Here is a 19238-nt window from a genome sequence, read left to right on the forward strand (position 1 = left end):
GCAGTAAAAAGGGCAGAGTAATCCTGTGCTTAAGCATGCCCAAAGGAGAAGGGCTGTGCTGTATTATGGCCATATCTTTATTCCCCTTGGAAGAATGAACAGCTCCTTGAATCTATTGATTCTACCTTCAAGCAAAGTAGAAAGAAGGGGATAAGAAATGTACCCAGAGCTGCCCCATGTCTTACCAGTCAGATTGTAATTCCAACATCACAAACTAACGGCCTGATAGTTTACAATTCCCATGAAAAGCTCTATTTTCATTGGTCATCAAGCCCCCTACTTTCCCCTGCTGGGAAAGGGCAGATGTGTTCAGTGAAAATAATTACACTTCCCACACTTAAGTGTTTGGCTTGAAAATATTTAATCAATTTAAATAAAACCTGAAAAGCTGTGAACAAATTGGAGCCTGCCACTCCTCCCTTCACCTGCCTCAGACCTACAACCAGTTCCTCTCCTAGCTAGGGTGCTGAAGGCTGGCCCACCATCGATACTGAACAGCAAACATCCACAAAGGGGGCAGGAGGCGGAGAGTCACAAACACCTTGGTAGAGAAAAGCAGGAACTGGTGTTGCTTCAGGTGTGCTTCGGCAGTGTAGCTCTGAGAGCTGGCCTGCAGCCTGCTCTCTGGCCCGTGTCACAAAGCACCCGCCTTCCCTCGGTGGAACTAGGAGCACACAGAACCGGTCAGTTCATCCCCGGCCTTGCTCTAAAGCAAAGGGCTGAGAAAATTACAGAGGAGTACAGTGGGAAACAGCTTTGGTAGCAGCACCTAAGATACAAATTCTGACCTTTCTTAGCTCTGCAAACGCTGATCCAAAGGCAGGTTTCACCTGGGTTCTCTCCCTGATCCACTGCGGCAGCTTGTTAAAGGTGGCAGCGCGCGCGTACCTGCGGTCCAGGAGCAGGATGCTTGCAAAGTCCTTCTGATGGCGAATGGCTCTGCCTGTACGGAGCGTACAACCACGTTAAGGTGACCCACGCTGGCGTTTGTTCCCAGGCAAGGAAGCTCGTGCTCCCGTTGTCTGTACTTTGATTGGTAACGTGTCCTTTTTCCCCACCCTCCTCCTCCAGCACGGCCACGTTTCGTATCCCCCAGCCTGTCCAAGGAAGGATGAATTACCTATCGACTGGTTTACTGCCTTCATGCACAGGTTTTCAATCAGCACTCTGCTAGGTGCCTGGCCAGCAGCTCTGGGCTGGAAAGGAGAAATTCGGTGAGACTGATCATGAGGCAGGTGTAAATCAAATTAGGGGGTCTTAAGGACAAAGTGAGGCAAACGCTTTTACCCCTGCAGAGTGAGTGGGTTGGCCAGCCAAGCTGAGTGTAAGGAGGGACAGAAGAAAGGTTGTAGTTAGAAAACTATGTTGAGCACTCACAAAGAGCCAGCCCAAGCCCCCCCCCCCCCAAAGAAACATTGTCCCCAGCTGCCCAGGAAGAGCGTTTCCAGCTGGTAGTGAGAAAGAATAGGCGAGCCAAGAGGAGATGCAATCCTGGCAAGCAGCTTCTCCCACCCTGCCACCTCCTCCGGGGCGAAGGGACTTTCTTCCCTTTGGATCTCGGAGCTTCTAGTGAGCCCCGGTGGTGTTTCCTGCCGCTGAGTTTAGGGCCACTGAGTTTAGGCTTACACGTGCAGCGCGGAGAAGGCTGTGCTCTCAGTGCCACACGGTCTGGGAAACGGGGGCGAGCTCAAATTAAGAAAGCCTTTGAAGGCAGCCCTGGGAGTTGTGTGCTGGGAGGAAAGTTAGTACGAAAAAGCAGCAGCGAAACAGGCAGAGGTGCATGTCTGTTACCATTGTTTTGTCAAGCCAAGTCATTTTTTCCTGCAGCTCTGGAGATTTAATGTTGGGGTAAGGCATTCCCACCATAATCACACACCTGCAAGGGGCAAGAGAGGGCTGCATTATTCTTAATGTCTGATCCTAGAGCACTCGGCCAAGAGACCGATAAATTAGAGGTCACTGCACCCCTGAACGACAGCCAGCCCTGAACACCAAAGGCAGCAATAAAGCACAGCAGTGTGAAGCATGTTCCGAGCAGAAAGCTGCGGAGGGACTGGGGGTACCCGAGCAAAGGATTATGTAGCCCAGCCAGCCTGACTGCACTGCCCACACGAAAAGCTGCCTGGATGAGTGGGCTTCACACCACCTGGCAGACTCGGTCCCGTTGGTTTAAGCATGAGCCCAGGCCCTGTGCTCCGCAGGGTTTTCTGTATCCACGCAAGTCCTGACGTGTCCATCCTGCTGGGAGTCACCGCAGCACCAGCCCAGCTCCCACCCTCCAAGGAGCAGCCGCTTTACCTTCCCAGGTCATCAGAGAAGTTGATCCCTTCGCTCATTTTGCCTCCAACTACAGAAAGCAGCAGGGCCCCTGTCATCTGTCCTCCCGCCTGGCTGCAGCGCTGCAGGAGAGGGACCAGCAACTTAAACCAGCGCAGGGAAGGTTTCTGTGCTTCAGAAACCCTCCCACGCCTGGGCAAGAGCCCTCTTTCCTCGTGAAAAGCTGCACTGCCCTCTTTAGCAGCATCCCCCCCACGCAGCTGTGATGCCACGCACCCACCCGCCTGCCAGCTCAGCTTACCTTTATGCACTTGGCGTATTCCACCAGCACCTGCTCCACCTGGCTGGCTTTCTTAGGCTCCTGAAAGATCTGTCCCAGGCACAGTGCATCAGTTGCAGCAACAGGAAGCAAACAGTTTAAAGAAAGCAAATCATTTTACTCCCATGACATTAAACGGCACACGAACTAAGATCGGGGAAGGGCAAATTTCCCCAAAAAACAACTTCACCAGCACTTTTGCTCTCCAGCCTGGACACGCTGCATGCTCACTACAGCCCTTTCCAGCTGGGCTCTGAAGGGAACAGCTCCTGCCCCTCCAACATTCACTTTCAGCTTTGGCAGACTTGTAACTTCTTGCAGAATTACACAAGTCATGTGAGAGCTGAAAGGCAGGAAAGCAAATGGGCTCCTCTTCCATCTCGGAATAAAGATCCAGCGGGGTGAGGGACCCTCCAGCTGCAAGAGCTTGGAGGACAGTGACAGGACCAATCAATCTGAATCATCAATTAACTCCAAGTAATAGATCCCCTTGTCCAGGGAATAAATTAGTTTTCTATGCAAAGCATACATAAAGTAGTATTTCTTTACGTTATTCTAGCACGCCTAATTAGTTACCAAAAGCCCCTGCAGTTAATTAAGCTGCATTTTGATAGATGCTGCACATTGGCCTAAATCACAAGTTATTTTCCTAGTAAACAAGAGATGCAACATCTGTCCTTTCTGTGACAGTAAAGAACCTAAAGGATGTGTTTTCTCTTGGTTAGCAAGAAGCACTATCAAATTTTACCAGCCAGAATCAGCCTTTCAGTAGAAAAATAACTGGCAATTACAAACACGAGCCAAAACTGTTTAACTTATTAAACAGTAGCTGTTTAATCCTCCGATTTCAATTTTTTTTTTTTTCCCCTGTGTAATTTATATATGATTTCAGTGCGATCTCACCACAGCCACCTCAGGAAAGACTTTAACCTCCCTCTGCTATGATACGATCTTGTGTGTGGGCAGCCGAAAGTCACACTCGCTGCCTTTCCACCAAATTGCTTTGCTAACGCATATCCAATTTGCTGGAGACTGCAAAGGCCAAACAGGAACAAATCAGAGCTGAAAGGCAAAGCAAGCTGCGTGACTGTGGCACAAAGCCTTGGAGGCACCAGGCAGACCGCTGAGACCCTGACAGAACACACCCGAAAGGCACTGTGAGCGAGAGCTGTACAAACATGGAGAAGCTGAAGCGTAACGCTTCCACCACAAAAAAACTGCAGCCAGATCCACGTGCCAGAATGCCTGCACCAGGGCTGCGAAATAGCTGGGACTGTGCTCTCCTAATCTGCATGGTAAGTTATATAGTTTTCAGTAAACAGAAGTCACAGCCAAGGTATATGTAATTTTTTTTTTTTTTTTTTTTTTTTTTTTTACCCTGGCACATGATCCAAGCTCCCTGCCCCATTCTCCAAGACAGTCAGACTGCCTGACCTCCAATACCCAACCTTCAAATACTTGTGAGAGTCACTGCAAAGATTTTGTATTTGCGGTGATCTCCCTATTTAATAGGTCTCATCACTTCAGCAGAGGTCACCACGGCTAGTCTTTCAATTCTCATCTCTGCACTTCTACTGGAAAAAAAACCCACACGTTGTCCTGTGAATTGCAGCCTGGTCCCACTCTGCTGAGCCCTTAGTTGTGCTGCTCTGTGCTCAAGGGGCACATAGCTGGGAAAAACAAATTTCCTTTAAGAGCTCAACCTGAACAGCCCCCCAGCTACACGGGAACAAGCTCGCTGGTTATGGAAAGCGAGGATTGTCTCCCCCCATGGCCACTACACAGACTAGGCACTTAAAGAATCTATAGCTGCATTTAATCTAATTTAGATCCCAGCTCAGTAATCAGCCGCCTGGGAAGGATCATTTATTCATTACTGGAGGGATTGGCTAGATAAACATCCGCTCTGCTCTGCTGTGCAGAGCGTGAGGAAAAACTCAGCGAGAGAAGCCTGTAATGCATAGATAATTGTTTGATTTTTGAAACCTCCATTTAAAGTACCAACTGCCCCTGGCAGCACAGCTACCTTCTTCTTAGTTGCCAGACGGGTGAGCAGCCCCGTCTTCTCCCAGTGTGCATACACCTGCTTCTCATAGTCGTAGGACGGGAAGAAGCACACCACACCCCCCAGGACCACATTGCACAGGTTGCAAAGGATTCGACCTGTCTCGTCCATCTGCAAGAGAGACAAGAGCATATTGCAGCTGACAGGAGCTCCAGGTAACGCCACTCCAATTTCTGTGCTCAATCCCAGGATCACACCTCCCCTGTGACATGCCTTAGGGGAGGAAAAATGTGGGAAACAAGCCAGGTCTAACAGCTTTCTAAGGGAGTTGCACATCACCAAAAAGCTCCTCACTGCTTGACCTCTCCCCTCCTAATCCGGAGTTTCTATTATTGCTGTGAAGCACTGGTTGGTTATTCAAGAGAGGAGGGTTTATGTCTGTTGTCCCAGTGGATGGGACCTGTCACACTGGAACAGATGTGGAGAGCTACCTGGCACATCTGGTGGGGATTCAGCAGGGGCAGGGCAGATCTAGTGTCCGGCCTTGAGTGATTACTGGCCCACCAAAGGAAGAGGGAAAAAGTGCAGAAACATCTGCTGCCGCCCCTATGGTTTGGGCTGCACTCTGCAGGGCTGCCACGCTCCGCCGTCGCTGCGGAGCACAGACAGAAATCTCTTCCTGATAACCAGCACGCAGGTGCAGCATCTCCGCACAGCTAAACGGGACTTGCTAGTACTCCTCATCTCCAGTAGCCACCTCTGAGCAGGCAGCTCAAAACCCCCTGCTGCTGCTACTCTTTCCCAATTAGTTCGCAACACAGCTGCCCCAAATCCTAGGGATTTTCCCTTGCCTTGGCTTTCGATCAGCCCACCTTTCAGAGAGCACAATGTCCTGTGAAACATGAAAAAAAAAAAGGAAAAAAAGAGATACCAAGGAAGGGAACAAAGACTGACCATCTGGGGCAGGTCTCTTGTCTGGTAGGTAAACTCCAGCTGCTGGTTGGAAGGACCACTGCAGAGGATTATGGGCAAAATGTTTTCTGGAGGAATCACATGTCCTGAAGCCAAAAAAAAAAAAAAAGTCGTGAGAGTCAACATCCCTGCTGTTGGCACCAGCCCCACTTAGCTGAAGAGCTCTACCTGCGTGCAGTGACCGAGGAGCATGTTTGCCCAGCTAAGCCAAAGCACCTAAATCACTCGGCTGCCCTGACTTCCATCCCCCGGGAAGGAGGCACGGCACACCGCCCGCTGACACCGGCCAAGACCCCTGGGGAAGCCCAGAGGGGAAGGGAATTAGCACCCCCTTTGCCGCCACGATCTCTAGGAAAGCAGCCATGCTGCTTAAGAGCGCCGAAGGCAAACTGCAACCCCGGGGGTCTCGCCGAGCCCTCCCTGCCCCCCCCCCCGCACGCTCACCGCAGGAGAACTCCACGACACGCGCAGGGTCCACGCCGGCGCAGGACAGCAACTGCTCTCGGAAATCAGCCACCTACGGACCGCGAGCGGAGAGAGGTAAGGGACCAGTGTCCCAAAAGACGCTACGTCAGCGACGCTGGTACCGCTCCCAGCGCGTGGGGAGGGGAGGGAGGAGAGCGCCGGGCGGCTCTGCCCGGTGGGCTGTGGGCACAGGGCAGGCCGGGCCCCCTCAGGCCTCAGAAAAAGCAAGGGCAGGGGAACGCCAAGCACACAGGCCTGGGAGCTCAGCAGGAGAAAGGCCCTGAGGGCTGCACACCCCCCCCCCCCCCCCCCATCCCTCCCTTCCCGCCGGCCCAGGCAGCGTGCAGGGGTGGCGGGGGGGGGGGGCTCCCCTTTCAGTGCCCGTGGTTCCCAGCCTTGCCCTGGGCCCCGCTGCGCCCAGGGCAAGTCCCCAGTCTGGAACCACCCAGCCTCTCTTGGCGCAACGTGCTCCCATTTCAGACTTCCCCGGGGGCCCAAAAAACTCGTTCCAGAGACTCCCAGGTACTGCCCAGACCACAGCCTGGACTGCAGCTGCACCCTCTCTCCAAGTTGCAGTCTGAAGAGTTCAAAGCTGGAAGGGTGGCCTTCCAAAGAAAAAAAAAAAAAAAAAAAAAAAAAAATTCCTGCATTCACACCCTCCTTCCCTCCCCTCCCCTGTCACCTCAAGGTCAAAGAGGAAATCTCGAGGACATTCATGTCCAGGACCAGGGTAAGTGTAACTAATTGGGCTATCTGACACACCCCACTGCATCTGTACAACACAAACACACTGACTCTTAGGCACTAAAGCAAGAGGAGGAGCGTGATAAGCTGCCTGCCACCATACTAATACTGAAGTCAATTTTTCTGAAAGATCCTCCGTGGGATGGGCCCTGTGGGATCCCTGTCCTTTTAGAAGATCAGATGGTTTCACAAGGTCCTCTGACTGCTATCCATGCTAGTTCCAACCTACCACGAGCTCAGCCTCAGCCTGTATTATCTTGAAGGCAAGAAAGACTGACAAGAACAATCCTGCCCTCACAACTACAACTTTTTGCACGAGCAGGCAGTGTGACACCTCATGCAGGGAAACTGTACCAGGGAGATAAAAAGGTGGGTAGGAGAGGACTTTTCCCACACACGCCATGGGAAGTGAGAAGAGCACATCCCAGTGGGGCCAAGCTGCTATCTTTCCATGCCTCCTTGCAGATAGCACCAGAGACCTCCTGAGACCTCACCATAACATCCTTGTTCCCTCACCGGCTGCATGGTGCCCCCAGCAATGATTACAGCACGGCATTCTTCCACCACCTTGGCAAAGTGGACAGCTGGATTCAGCAAGAGGAATTTGAGGCTACTCTGACCAACTGTGCCTGGGAAAAGGAGAGAAACAGCATCAGGAGCTAGCCGTGACACGCAGGGATGTACAGGAGAGATTCTCCCTCCTGTCCTGGCTGCTCTGGCAGGCGCCCACCTCTCAAAGCAAGGACTTGCCATTCAACGCTGCCAGAGGTAGCAGCAGGTAACACCAACCTGGAAGTTACTTTCTGCTTCCTAATCTTCCTGGAGCTGGAGCTGAGGCGCAGTAAATCGCGAGACAAAAACTGACATCCAAAGTGAGAGCAGAGCTCTGCAAACCCTGGCCCCAATGCCCTTGGTTAAGAATTCCTTTGGGTTCATGAGCGTCCTCAGACAGACCGAGCCGGCCAGCCTGCATCACAGCCGTGTTCCTCCAGGCTCCCCCCAGCTCAGGATCTCCCCCCTCACTGCCAGGGAAACGCGCTGCTCGCCGACTCATGCCACCTCTCCCCAGCTCGCCCTTTCCAGTACCTTGCCTGTTGAGAATGACTCTGCCATCTTGATTTGCATTTGTGAGGGCTGAGAGAAATCCTTCAATCTGCATCAGGGGAGAGGCAGTTCGGAGCTGGTCGTTCTCAGCCTCCACGGGAGGGCTCTGGGGAATACCTGCTGGCCCGAAGAGAAAAGGAGAAGCAGGCAACCTAAGCCACACTTCTGAAGACAGGGACTAAGCACAAAATATAGATGGGTCCTTTCTACAGGAACGTAATACCTGGTCTACATATGCAGGCAGAGAACAAAGAGCCAGTAAAGGAGAGAACCTAAATTCTGCCTCATTACTAGGGGAAAGAAAAAAAAAAAAAATTTTTTTGTAGCTGGCACCGCTAAACAGAGCTACCCACAGTAGCTCAGGTCCCAGAGCCAGCAGGTCACAGCAGTGCAAAGCTTGAGTGCGTGCAATGTAAAGATGGAATAGCATCATCATTCAGCCTGGAAAGGACCTCAGGAGATCTTCTAATCATATGTATAGTTGCCTAGGTCATCTAGTCAGCTATATCAATAAATGAGTGGGCAGGACACCTTCTGCAGTCTCTCGTTCTCCAAATCTGCCTCCCCCCTTTCCTCATGCAGAAAGACACAGGTTCCACATCCCTACTTTGCAGATGCACAAGTGGAAGATGTCTGAACTCACCGTCTTTATCAGATCCCTGCTGCAGGGTCAGAAGGAAGTTCTGCAAACCAGCCAACTTCTGGTTCTCCTTGTTGGTCTTCACAGATGTGGCAGCGCTGCCGTATCGCTCCACAAACCCAAAAAGCTGCCAAGCAAAAGCCAGAAAGACTAAGACTACCAACAGCAGGAATCAGACAAGCTACAAACAGGTTTGCTGGCCTGCCACAGGTAAAGTTCCTCGGAAGGCGTTTGCAAACCAGCCCAATCAGAATCTATCAGTGCAGCCCAGCGCTCCCGTTACTTTCCCCCACCCAGTGCATCAAAACCAAAACAAGCCTCTGATGTTTGTTTCTCCAGTGCAGCACAAGCGGGCAGGTTTGAGGGTAAGCAACACAGAATTAGCACCACTGGAATACTGCAGTACATCACGCTGTATGTTTCTTTGATGTATAAGCAAAAGGTAATCTGCCCAGATAGTGCTTTTTGCAGGAACTGTATTGTTTGCAGAGCAGGGTGGAGAAGACAGGCTCCCACCCCAGCTGCTGCATCTTCCCCTTCAGACTCAGTATGTGAAACAGCATTTGAACACTGCTGACCATAAAGTCTCGGGGGCAGTACCTTCCTACTGATGAGGCTCTTCTCGCAGTAACGCTGAACCTGTTGGAGGAAGACAGAAAAGGGAACTGGCATTCAGCACCCCCCTCTCCGATTTTGCTGTCTTTGATCCCTGTCCCACAGGGATACCACTTGCTGCTTCTTGCTGTGCTCCCAGGGAGGGGTGCACAGTTCTTTGTCAGCGTTGCCTCCCAGACAACAGTTTATTACAAAGGCACTGCTTCCAGAGCAGAAACACGCGCTGTTACGGTGCTGTGTTTGGAGGTTTGAGGGATGGGTTAGGTTATTGGAGTAGTACAGTTTCTTCATCCTCAACCCTTACAGGTTAGCTTTGCCTACAGACAGCCTCTGCACTCGTACATGTTTAACTGCTTGCTTCCCTCTACTCCAAGACCACCTATCCTGCTTTAAGGCACTGTTATCCAGACAGCAGCAGCAGAGATCTATGCAGTGGGGAGGCGAGGAGGATCTGCTAAAAAGCAGACTGTGCCATGTGGGCCTCGGCTCTACTTGCAGCTCTCACACATGCCTCCTGATAACCTTGAACAAGTCCCCACCACCTGTGCCCTAGCAGATGACAACATTTGCATTACCTTGAAGAGGTTGATATTGTCAATCTGGCTCTGAAATAGAAAGTCGTTGATGGATTTTAACACTGTCCCTGAAAGAAAAGGGGAGAAAACAGAAAAAAAGTTATTAGCTGCTGCACTTGCAGCCCCTTACTGCCCACACCCATGTCTGACTGATGGCTGCATACCCCGGGTGTTCACTCCAGTCTTACCTGTTTGGGAAACTGCCTGACAGCCAGGATTTTGGTTCACATTACCTGGAAAACATGAAACTGACTCAAGAAAGGCTTATAATGGGTCTGTCTTAAAATTAATCAGATTAGCGACTGAGATGAAAGGGACACCGCACCAGGACAAAACCCAAGAAATAACTCCATGTCTGCAAAATGTTGCTATACAGACAAAACATCAGCTCCTGCTCAGTTTTAATTTCCTCTGTAGGGCAGCCCTACGTTGTAGGACAACTGTGCTGCTGCATCCTAAGAAACACCACCTGCATTCCTTCTGTAGCAGGAGGCAGCAGGTAGGGTGGGTGCATACAAATGCTCACACACTATGTAGTCATTGTGCTGCAAACGTAAAGGGACAGGGACTGCAATGCATCCCTCACCCCTCCTCGGCGCAGCAGCGGGGAGCTGGGAGGCACGCGGGCTGGCAGGCAACTGGGAAGAGGGGAAAAACCTGAGCACAGCTCCACGCCCAGACCCCGACAGCCCGAATGGGATTAATTGCTGCCACTCGCTGCGTTTTATGTCCTAGTGTTTAACACCCACCTCACATCTCACACTTGCAGCCTCAGTCATGAAGCTGTGCACAGGCTGCATTTTCTAATGAAAGCACTTAACTGAGTGTGGGGAAGACATGAATGGCAAAGAGAGGGGGCAGAGGAGTATACATGTGAGAGAAAGGCAGAGAGCATTACCAGGCCCCTGCCCCAAAGGGCTGTGTTTCCCCTGGGCAAGGAGGAAGGGTTTTTATGAACTTATGACAGCCTCTCCTCAAGACACACTGAGGTCTAGCAAACAGATCATTAGAGGAAAGGAGGCCTGCACATGCCAGTGGATTTAAAAAAAAAAAAAAAAAAAAAAAATCACAGCAAAGTAATATTTTTTCACAAAGGCACCACTCAAGAAAGATTCTGCAGAGGCACGCCTGACACAGGTAGAGGCCCCACCACCACATGACCCAGGAGATTTATTCTGTGCAGCTCTTGTGCTGTCCTGATCCCTGGCACACATCTGCCACGTTCCTCAGTTAGTGACCCATCTCCTCCCCACTCAAATCAGATCTGAAAACCACACAGAAAGAGAGGAAAGCTGCCTCTATGAACTTATGGTGTCGTCATCTGCTTCTCAGCTAATCAAACAAGGAGAGGGGTACAGGCAGACACCAGTCAGCATCCTCATGCAACAAAACAGACTGAGAAATTAAAATACTGCCATCTGAACCTATACATGAGCAACACCTCCCCACAGCTTCTCTCTGCAGAGGGGGAGAGGGGACAGTGCCCTGAGGAAGCACCGGGTAGCTCAGAGTCTATCAGCATCCACGGACACAGAAAAGGCCTGCTTACCTCCCAGCACGGCCACAAACCGCTCCAGCAAATACAGGATCTGCTTAATGTACATCAAGTTCTTCGCCTTCAAACGTTTCCTATGAAAAATGAGACAGGTATTAGGCCACAAAATGTCTTCAGGGACTAACTCAGAGCAGGTGAGCTGCAGAGAAAAGCACGTGAAATCCCCTTCATTTTAGGGCAACAGAACCCAAGAGTAATTTCTCCTAGGCTCGCTCTCCCTATTTGTGACAGGGCACAGACCCCTGGATATCCTGCCCAAGGTCACCCCAGAGCGCTCACCCATGCACCCCACACTGTTCCTACCATCACCTTTCTCCTCACACATTAATTACAGTTTGTTTATTAAAATGGCAGCGACACTTGAAGTCCCTCTTGCAGGAATGCTCCACAAATTCAGCTATTAGCATAGAGCACAATAATCAACCACTGCAGAGATGACAAGGTGAGATATTTGGCCAGAGCCAAAAACTACATAGCTTACTGCCTCTGCCATGCCAGTCAGCACATGAAAGACTAAGGTCCAGGAAAGACATGAAAGACTGAGTATTTTGAAACTCTGCATCACAAGCAGGAGCGATTAGAGGGAGATACTGGGAAAGGATCTGAGAGTACAAGGGAAAGCCAGAATCCTCAGGGTATCCCTCTTCTCACTGCTTATACCAGCCCCAGGAGCCTGGCTTAGATGGATTCTAAACAGAGATAATGAAGCAAGTGGCTTTTCATCTGCAGAAGTATTAATGCAAATAACTTTCCACCAGGGAAAAGCAAGAAAGACCCTGCAGACATGAGGCAAGCCATGGCATCCACGCTGCCTGCCACTGTTGTGCTATTTTCCTCTGAGATCCCCACCTGTATCGCTCCATGTACTGCAGCAGTTGGGAATGGGCACAGCACAACTACACAAGAGAAAAAAAAAATAATAATAAAAAAAAAATAAAATGAAAAAGAGCTGTCAAAGGGGTCAAGAAAGGGCTCTCTGCTGGTTGCAGAGCTCGCTCGTGATTAAGAGGCCAGGCTATGACTCACCTGAGAGCCACTGACCTCCACACTATGGATACAGGTGATGGTGTCTATGAGGTTGTGGGCCTCATCGATGATCACGACCTGGTCCTTCAGCTTGATCCCAGCAGCGCTCCTGGTAGGCTCATGCAAGAGCATCTGATAGGGCAGCACTACCAGCTACAGGAGAAGCACACACTGCCCTGACTCTAGCTCTCAGAGCCCAGCTGCTCATTAAAGGCCCGTATCGCGCGGCCTCGCAGAATTCAGTCAAGCTACTCACTCTTCTTATGGGAAAGGCAGGAAAACAGACAGGAGCGTGTGCTCGAGAGGAGGACTAGGATGTGAGCTAAAGAGAAATGATTATGCTACAACCGCATGTCAGCTCAGGTTACCTTCTGAGTCTCCTCTGAAGCACTGAAAGCATGTCTACCGATAGAGAACCAAGCAAGGAAGAAGAGCGGCGGCAAGAGCTAAGATTACACCCATGTGTCAGTATTGCCTCAGTTATTGAGCCTTTCAAGTATTTCAGAACGCTGAGACATACTTACAGCCTCCCAATTAACTTCAAATGGGTATTCCTATTTTCCTTTGCTTTCTCAGCAAAACTACAGCTGAGAGAAACAACCTGTTTACAAACTCCCAGAGCATCGAGAAACAGTACTGGAGGGAGCAGGCAATTGGTTTATTCTTGCAGGATCTGGCATTAATTCCACTAAAAGCATGTACACCTTACCTGAGCAGCAGGAATGGCGTATCGACTCCCATAGTATGGGCAGGCTTTGGTCTCCCTTCCCAAAGCCACCAACTGCTCAATATCCTTCACTTCCACTAGAACTTCATCACGGAGAAACTGCATTTGCTCATAGGAATAAAACGGGCATACGGTGCGACTCACGCATCTCTTCTTCCCTTCCTTCTCTTCATCACTCTTCTTTTCTAACACCAGAAATAAAAAAAAAAAGGCTATGAGCAACACATAGCCTAAAACAACCACTGCACAGAACCTCTTGGATTCCAAAGCAGGATTTGTCATGTGTGTTTTTGAGCTATCTTTTTTTTAAATGCTATTCAGCAGTAACGTTTCCATCTCCACAGTGGACACTAGTCTTGCCAGTTAGATTTAGCCACGTGACATTTTCCAACATTTCTAGTACTGAGTTACAAAGACAAGGATCCTTCTGTTGCAGAAGTCCTGACCAACTTGAGGCAAATCAGAAAATACGTACAGCTCCCAGCATCCTAGGCTGGAGAACAAGGGAAGTAAAAGCGCCAAGGATCTCTAGCTCTGCTCCTCCAACATGCCACTTTCAGGCTCCTACCACTCTCTTGCTAGAACTGACTGGCAGAGCACACTGCCTCCAGACTCCCACACCAGCTTTATCAGCAATTGCTTCCCCGGGCTGGAAGTGCTCTTACCCTGTTTGTTCTTTTGCATCTCCATGCAGCGGTCATTGATGAGCTGGAGAGCCCCCAAGCGTCGCACCTCCTCATTCACACACAGGTTCTTGGACGTGCAAAGAGAAGAAGCAGTAGAGGGTCATTAAGCACTGAGTGCCCCCTGTGCACCCTTTGCTGTAAAATAAAAGGTTTCTTTAAAGCAATCTCAGGCCAGATTCTGAAATGAGGAAGTCTATCAGTCAGACATTGTGCACAGTAGCTGCTATAAATATGCTCAAAAAACATAAAAACTTAGCAAGGATTAAAAACACAAGAAAAGGTGCACTGAAAAGGCTCACGGCTACGCAGCAGCTTCTGAAAAACGCTGCCAAGAGTAATGCTAAGAGGAGTGCCTTCCCAGTGACTCAATCATCTGTAACATTTCACATCAGAAAAGGTAAAACAGATTTTTGCATTTACATCAAACGGTAAATGGCCAAAACACAGCTCACAGAAAAATGTACACCACACAGATGTGTGTCACGACCCGTGACTAGTTTTTCAACGGGAGACTCAGTCAATCCCTGAGATGCCTTCTGTGGCATCACATCCACACACCTCCTCCTTGGAAAGTCTCTCACATTAAGTTAACATGTCCCCTGGGTCCCTTGTGAACAATACCACATACCTGCCTGGATCCCAAGGAGACCAGACGTGTGTCTTTGCCAAAAGGACTTTTTTGCACCTCACGCACAAACTGAGAGAGCTGGGAGTGAGTGCGGCTGCAGTAATAAATCTACAACGAGGAGGAAGAAAAGGAAGACAAGAAGAACATGGAAGCCAATCCCCTACGTACAACCAATCCTGCAAAGAAGCAGCCAAGCACCTCAGCAAGGTTAATCTTGCTCAAACCTTCAAAAACACAAGGGAAGGCATGTGTTTGAGTGTCACCTTACAACTGTTGAGGCCAACAGCCTTATCTTTGTTTTCTCCTATACATTTGCCTTTGTTTCCATTTAATTTTCCAAGGTGCCTATAAAAACAGGGATTCACCACTGGAGAGCAATAAAAACCTGTTTCTTGCAGTGTACTTTTACAGCAAGCCACAGCAAAAATTCAGCAGCATTAGCAGAGCAAGCTGCTTAGGCAGCCAGTGTAGTCCAGAAGGAGATGAGCACAGCAGAACTGGTTGCTGTTATCAAAAAACTTGGCAGTTCCTGGAGGCTAGTTCCTAAATCGTTCCATACCGCATGACTCTGGGAAGGGTGCAAGGAAGCTATAATTCTGCTCAGTCCTACACTGTTCTACAAGGTGGCACTATTCACTTTCCTCATCTCACCTTAGTCACATGCTCCTCTTCCAAATCTTCATCATCATCATACAGCCTAAGAAAAGAGAAAGCTCAAACAGTTTCCTTTCAGCAGATCACTGACGGTTAGAATCAAATGATGCTCTACTACAAGAGAGAGAACTCAAGAGAGATGGTTATGTCATCTCAAGAAGAGCCTCAGATCTTACCTCAGGAGGTAGAAGAAAAATAGACTTTAAATATAGGGTAAGTGTGCACAATGAAGTCAAGTCTTGCTCTTTAGAAGAAAAATGTCTGTAGGGTTCTGTCTATAGCAATTTCAATAATTTTTTTTTTTTTTTTTCAAATCTGGGGCTCCTAAGCTCCCGGCATAAACTAATCAGTGCTATACTAATCTTTGGTGAATTTATTTATTTTTGTAAAGCCTTCCCTTTAGAGACAATTTACCACCCTCAAGCTATTGCATAAAGAAAAGCTTCAGGAAGATATTTAGCTTCCATAGAGTTCCTCAAAGGCAACAGCAGTTTAATGTTTGATAAACTACATATAAACGAAGTAGTGAAGTGTTTTGCAATTTTTAAGGCAGAAGGATCTGTCTGGATACTAATTAGTAAATTTGTATTTTAAATGTATTTGACTTTTCATGCTGAAGTATGGTTTCTGGCTTTCTGCATAAAGCAAATGTATGAGAGAAGCGTGCACAGGGTTCTCATGCTGAAGCTCAGTCTTTAGAAATGTGAACATCTCCCCCTCTAGAGCAGCAAAAGATGCTAGTGCTAATCTGCAGGACTGATAGCTTCCTCTGATGCTCTGAGTTCCACTTTGCTTTTCAAATGCAAGAAACTTAATCTCAAGACATTCACTCAGCATCCAGAGGCATTCTTTGGGAAACCGAGCATGGAGAAAGGCAGGACATTGCCACACATTTTAAGAAAGATGCACTTTGAGAAAACACTTCAGGTCACTGGTGGGTCTAACAAAAGCTTAAAAAAACAAAAGAAAACCCCACAAAATCAAATTCCCCCCAAAACACCAAACCAACCAATTAAACAAACAAACTCCCAGAGCAACCACAGCTTGAATAGGAAACTCCATATTTGCATAATCACAGGTGAAATCCCTTTAAGCAAGGCAAGCCAAAAACGATGCATAAAACGTTTCCTTGGCATGGAACCCGCTCAGTCCCTGTCCTTACCCAGATACCACTTTCTTTTCTTCGTCACTCTCATATTCGGCAAGAATCAGCTCCTCCTCGTTGTGATCCAGCTGCTCTAGAACATCCACCCCAGCTCCCTCTGAAATGATCTCCTTGCTGAGCTGAAGAAGGCGCTTTGTCTCATCCTCCTCAGATCTCTGAAAGGAACGCCCGGTCACGTTATTGCTTGTACAGAAAGCGAGGTAGCACGCGCATCGCTGTAGGCCACGGACGTCAGAAGACAGCACAGTCCCTCACGTGTAACACGGGGCATGGCCTGCAGGGTAAACCCCAGCAGGACAAGCAAACGCACCAAGGGTGTCTGAAGCTGTTCAGCCCCACAGAATGCAGCCGTTACCAACAACCAAAGACATGCCCACACAGACATATATGAAGGGGAAGCATAAAGAACCTTCCATGCAAAAAGCCCTCTGAACTAATAGATCCTGATGTGACAACATCCTCACAATCCAGTCATTAGTTGCTTAAAGTGGCCCACAGAAGATGCCTGCCTGCAAAAAAACAGTGTGTAAATAAACCCAAACAAGCCAACCTATAAGGTCATAATCAGTGTCCACACTGAACTCAAAGATAGGGTAAACTCTGCACCTGTTTTAGAACGCAGAGCACAAGACTTCTCTTGCTGTTTTTTTCTCCAGTTACGTGGTTCTAACACAGGTCTACCCCTCTATAAAAATTCCATGAAACTGTTGAAGAACAGTTTTCTGATTAACTTTGTGTTCTGATACAGAGTTAGTTTTTTCAATCTGAAAACTGCATCTTCCAACATCCAGTGGTTTTTTTACCATGGCATTATGAAGAAATGCTGTTAGTGAGCACTACAGAGGAGATGAAGCAGTTGCCTCCCCAAATCTCTGTAATATTTTTCTCATTTGCTTTCTTGCTTTTTATCATGATTCTCATTTCACGTGCTCCTCCATCCTCTTTTAAGAGACAAAAGTTCTTTGTTCCACTTGTTTTTTATTTGTCATTCACCTCTGAAGCTTTTCTATTTCTGCCATATACTTTTGACTGGAGCTGACCAAAACATAACACAGCACTTGAGATGGAGCGCACTAGAAACAAATAGCCTGGCAGCTTAATAAATCTCCCTGTTTGGGGACCTGAAGTGGGTATTTCTGGGAAGTTTGACTCATACTATGAAAAAGCTCTTAGAGTCAAGAGGCCAGTTCACCCACCTAAATGGCAGAAAAACGTATCTGTGAACTTCTGAGATGTAGAAAAGCGACATTTCTGAACCATACAATCATGTTTGCTATGAAAGTAAACAAATATAGTCATTCCTTAGTGGTGAGAAAAGTACAACCAAAGCTTGAAAAGCTTGACCTGGATTTTTTTTTTGGGGGGGGGGGGTGGGGGGGGGAGGGAAGGGGTCTGCATGTCTTCTGTTTCCATTATTTTAAATTTAATCACAGTGCTACAGGTTTTATTCCAGAAGTACAGTGTTCAGACATGCTCATAAAACAGAGCGCTTTCAAAAAAAAAAAAAATCCAAGTATTAAAGCTTTTAAAATGAAAGCAGGGAGACATCAGAACACATGCCCTTTCTATCCACACACAAACACCGTCACAGGAAATTCTCTACACACAAATTACTTTTCACACCTGTACTTTAAAAAGAAAATCTAACCAAAAATTTTGGATGGCCAAAGAGCTCCCCAAACAGACGGGCTGGAAAAGTCAGTATGAAGTTGCAGATATAAGCCAGTACGAACAACACTCGAGGTAGCCAAAACAGAAAGTTCTAATCTCTGCGGGATAACTCACCTTCCTCTTTGCTGCATACTTTAACTGCACATGATGGCGAATCTTCTCGAGACGATCTTCTCGCTTTTTCCTCCTGACCTGCTCTTCCTAAAATAAAGGGAGAGTGAAGGAAGGATGAGGTGTATACAGTCCTAAACCCTGGGTATAATTACTTTCGGGTGCCCTGGGTAGAGAAAAAAATTAACTCTGAAACAGAACGGTCAGTACACAGTCCCTTTCCCCTGGAGTGCACGCTTGTTGCACCTCACCGGGCTGAGCACGGTACCGCTTCCCGCCCCGCGCAACCCGCGACAGCGACGCCTCACCCCACGCAACCGAGTCCCGTGAAGGACGAAGGCCACCCCCGCGGTCTGCCTCGCGTGCTTTTCCAACCACCACCCGGGACACCCGCCTTTCCGACCCTCCCACACGCAGGAGCGTTTCCCCACCACCTTCAGCCTCTCCGCCGCGTCCCGCTCTTCTTTCCTCTGCACAAACGCCGTCACCCACTCGGGATCCCCGGCGGCTCCTCCGCTCGCCGGCTGCCGCGGCCCGCCGGGACCCGTCCCGCTCTCCCCGAGGGCCAGAAGTCGCGCCTCCTCCCGCTGCTTTTTCTCCTCCACGTCTCGGAGCCAGGAGAGGGCCCCGCAGATGAGGCTCAGGGATTTTCCCTGCCACGGGAAACACACACACACACGCCGAGGCTCCCGCGGCTGGAGCGCGGCGGCCACCGGCGCCCACGCAGCCGCGCCCCTCCGCACCCACGGCCCGCCCGGTGACAGAGCCAGGCCGCTTCCCCGACCCCCCCCCCCCCCACGCCGGGTTCCCTCCCGCCTCACCGTGCCCGTGGGGCTCTCGAAGATGCCGACCCGGCCGGCCTCCAGCGCGCTGTACAGCGCCGCCATGAACCGCTCCTGGATGAGGTAAGGCGTGTAGGGGAAGGGGAACCGCCCGCCCCCCGCCGCCGCCGCCGCTCCGCTCTCCATCCCTCACGCCGCCGCCCCGCTTCGAACCGAGCGCCGGGGACGCGCCGCCCCCTTCCCGTGACGCTCCCGTGATGGCGGGCGGGGAGCGGAAGGCCCGCGGCTCCACCGGGGCCGGCAGGCTCCGGGCGGCCGCGCTGGGCCGCGCCCTTTTCCCGCGGGCCGGGGGGCGAAGGCTCGGGCGGCCGCCGCCACAGCTGCTCCCCGGCCTGGTCGGGGGGTCCCTCCTGAAGCTCCTCGCCGCGGGGCTGAGCCCCCTCTGCAAGCTCACCCCCGTCATACGCAGGGACAGAAAACTGGGTTATACAGAGGAAAAAAAAACCAAACCAAAACA

At 49.8% G+C, this 19238-nt stretch overlaps 1 protein-coding gene across 7 annotated transcripts; it reads right to left on the reverse strand.

Moving 5' to 3' along the window:
- Positions 1-342: 342 nt before the first annotated feature.
- On the reverse strand, positions 343-18949 carry DDX11 (DEAD/H-box helicase 11). 7 transcript variants are annotated; one of them, XM_042795259.1, is made up of 26 exons: positions 18761-18948; positions 18374-18592; positions 17943-18029; positions 16155-16312; positions 14990-15035; positions 14339-14446; positions 13690-13777; positions 13007-13209; positions 12298-12450; positions 12121-12167; positions 11266-11345; positions 9905-9949; positions 9717-9784; positions 9127-9165; positions 8530-8653; positions 7869-8006; positions 7299-7411; positions 6018-6090; positions 5556-5659; positions 4623-4772; positions 2579-2647; positions 2299-2399; positions 1792-1876; positions 1121-1196; positions 789-943; positions 343-664 (listed from the first exon to the last, which is right to left on the reverse strand). In XM_042795259.1, the coding sequence occupies exons 1-26, from the start codon at positions 18905-18907 to the stop codon at positions 635-637; spliced, it is 2706 nt and encodes a 901-aa protein (XP_042651193.1). In that variant the 5' UTR covers positions 18908-18948; the 3' UTR covers positions 343-634. The 7 variants fall into 7 exon arrangements, with proteins under 7 accessions (XP_042651193.1, XP_042651192.1, XP_032842220.2 ...); XM_042795258.1 differs by having other exon boundaries at positions 18371-18592; XM_032986329.2 differs by having other exon boundaries at positions 7869-8003; positions 18761-18947.
- Positions 18950-19238: the final 289 nt, after the last annotated feature.

Source organism: Tyto alba, unplaced genomic scaffold, assembly GCF_018691265.1.
Source record: "Tyto alba isolate M040663 unplaced genomic scaffold, T.alba_DEE_v4.0 Super-Scaffold_21, whole genome shotgun sequence".
Taxonomy (NCBI): domain Eukaryota; kingdom Metazoa; phylum Chordata; class Aves; order Strigiformes; family Tytonidae; genus Tyto; species Tyto alba.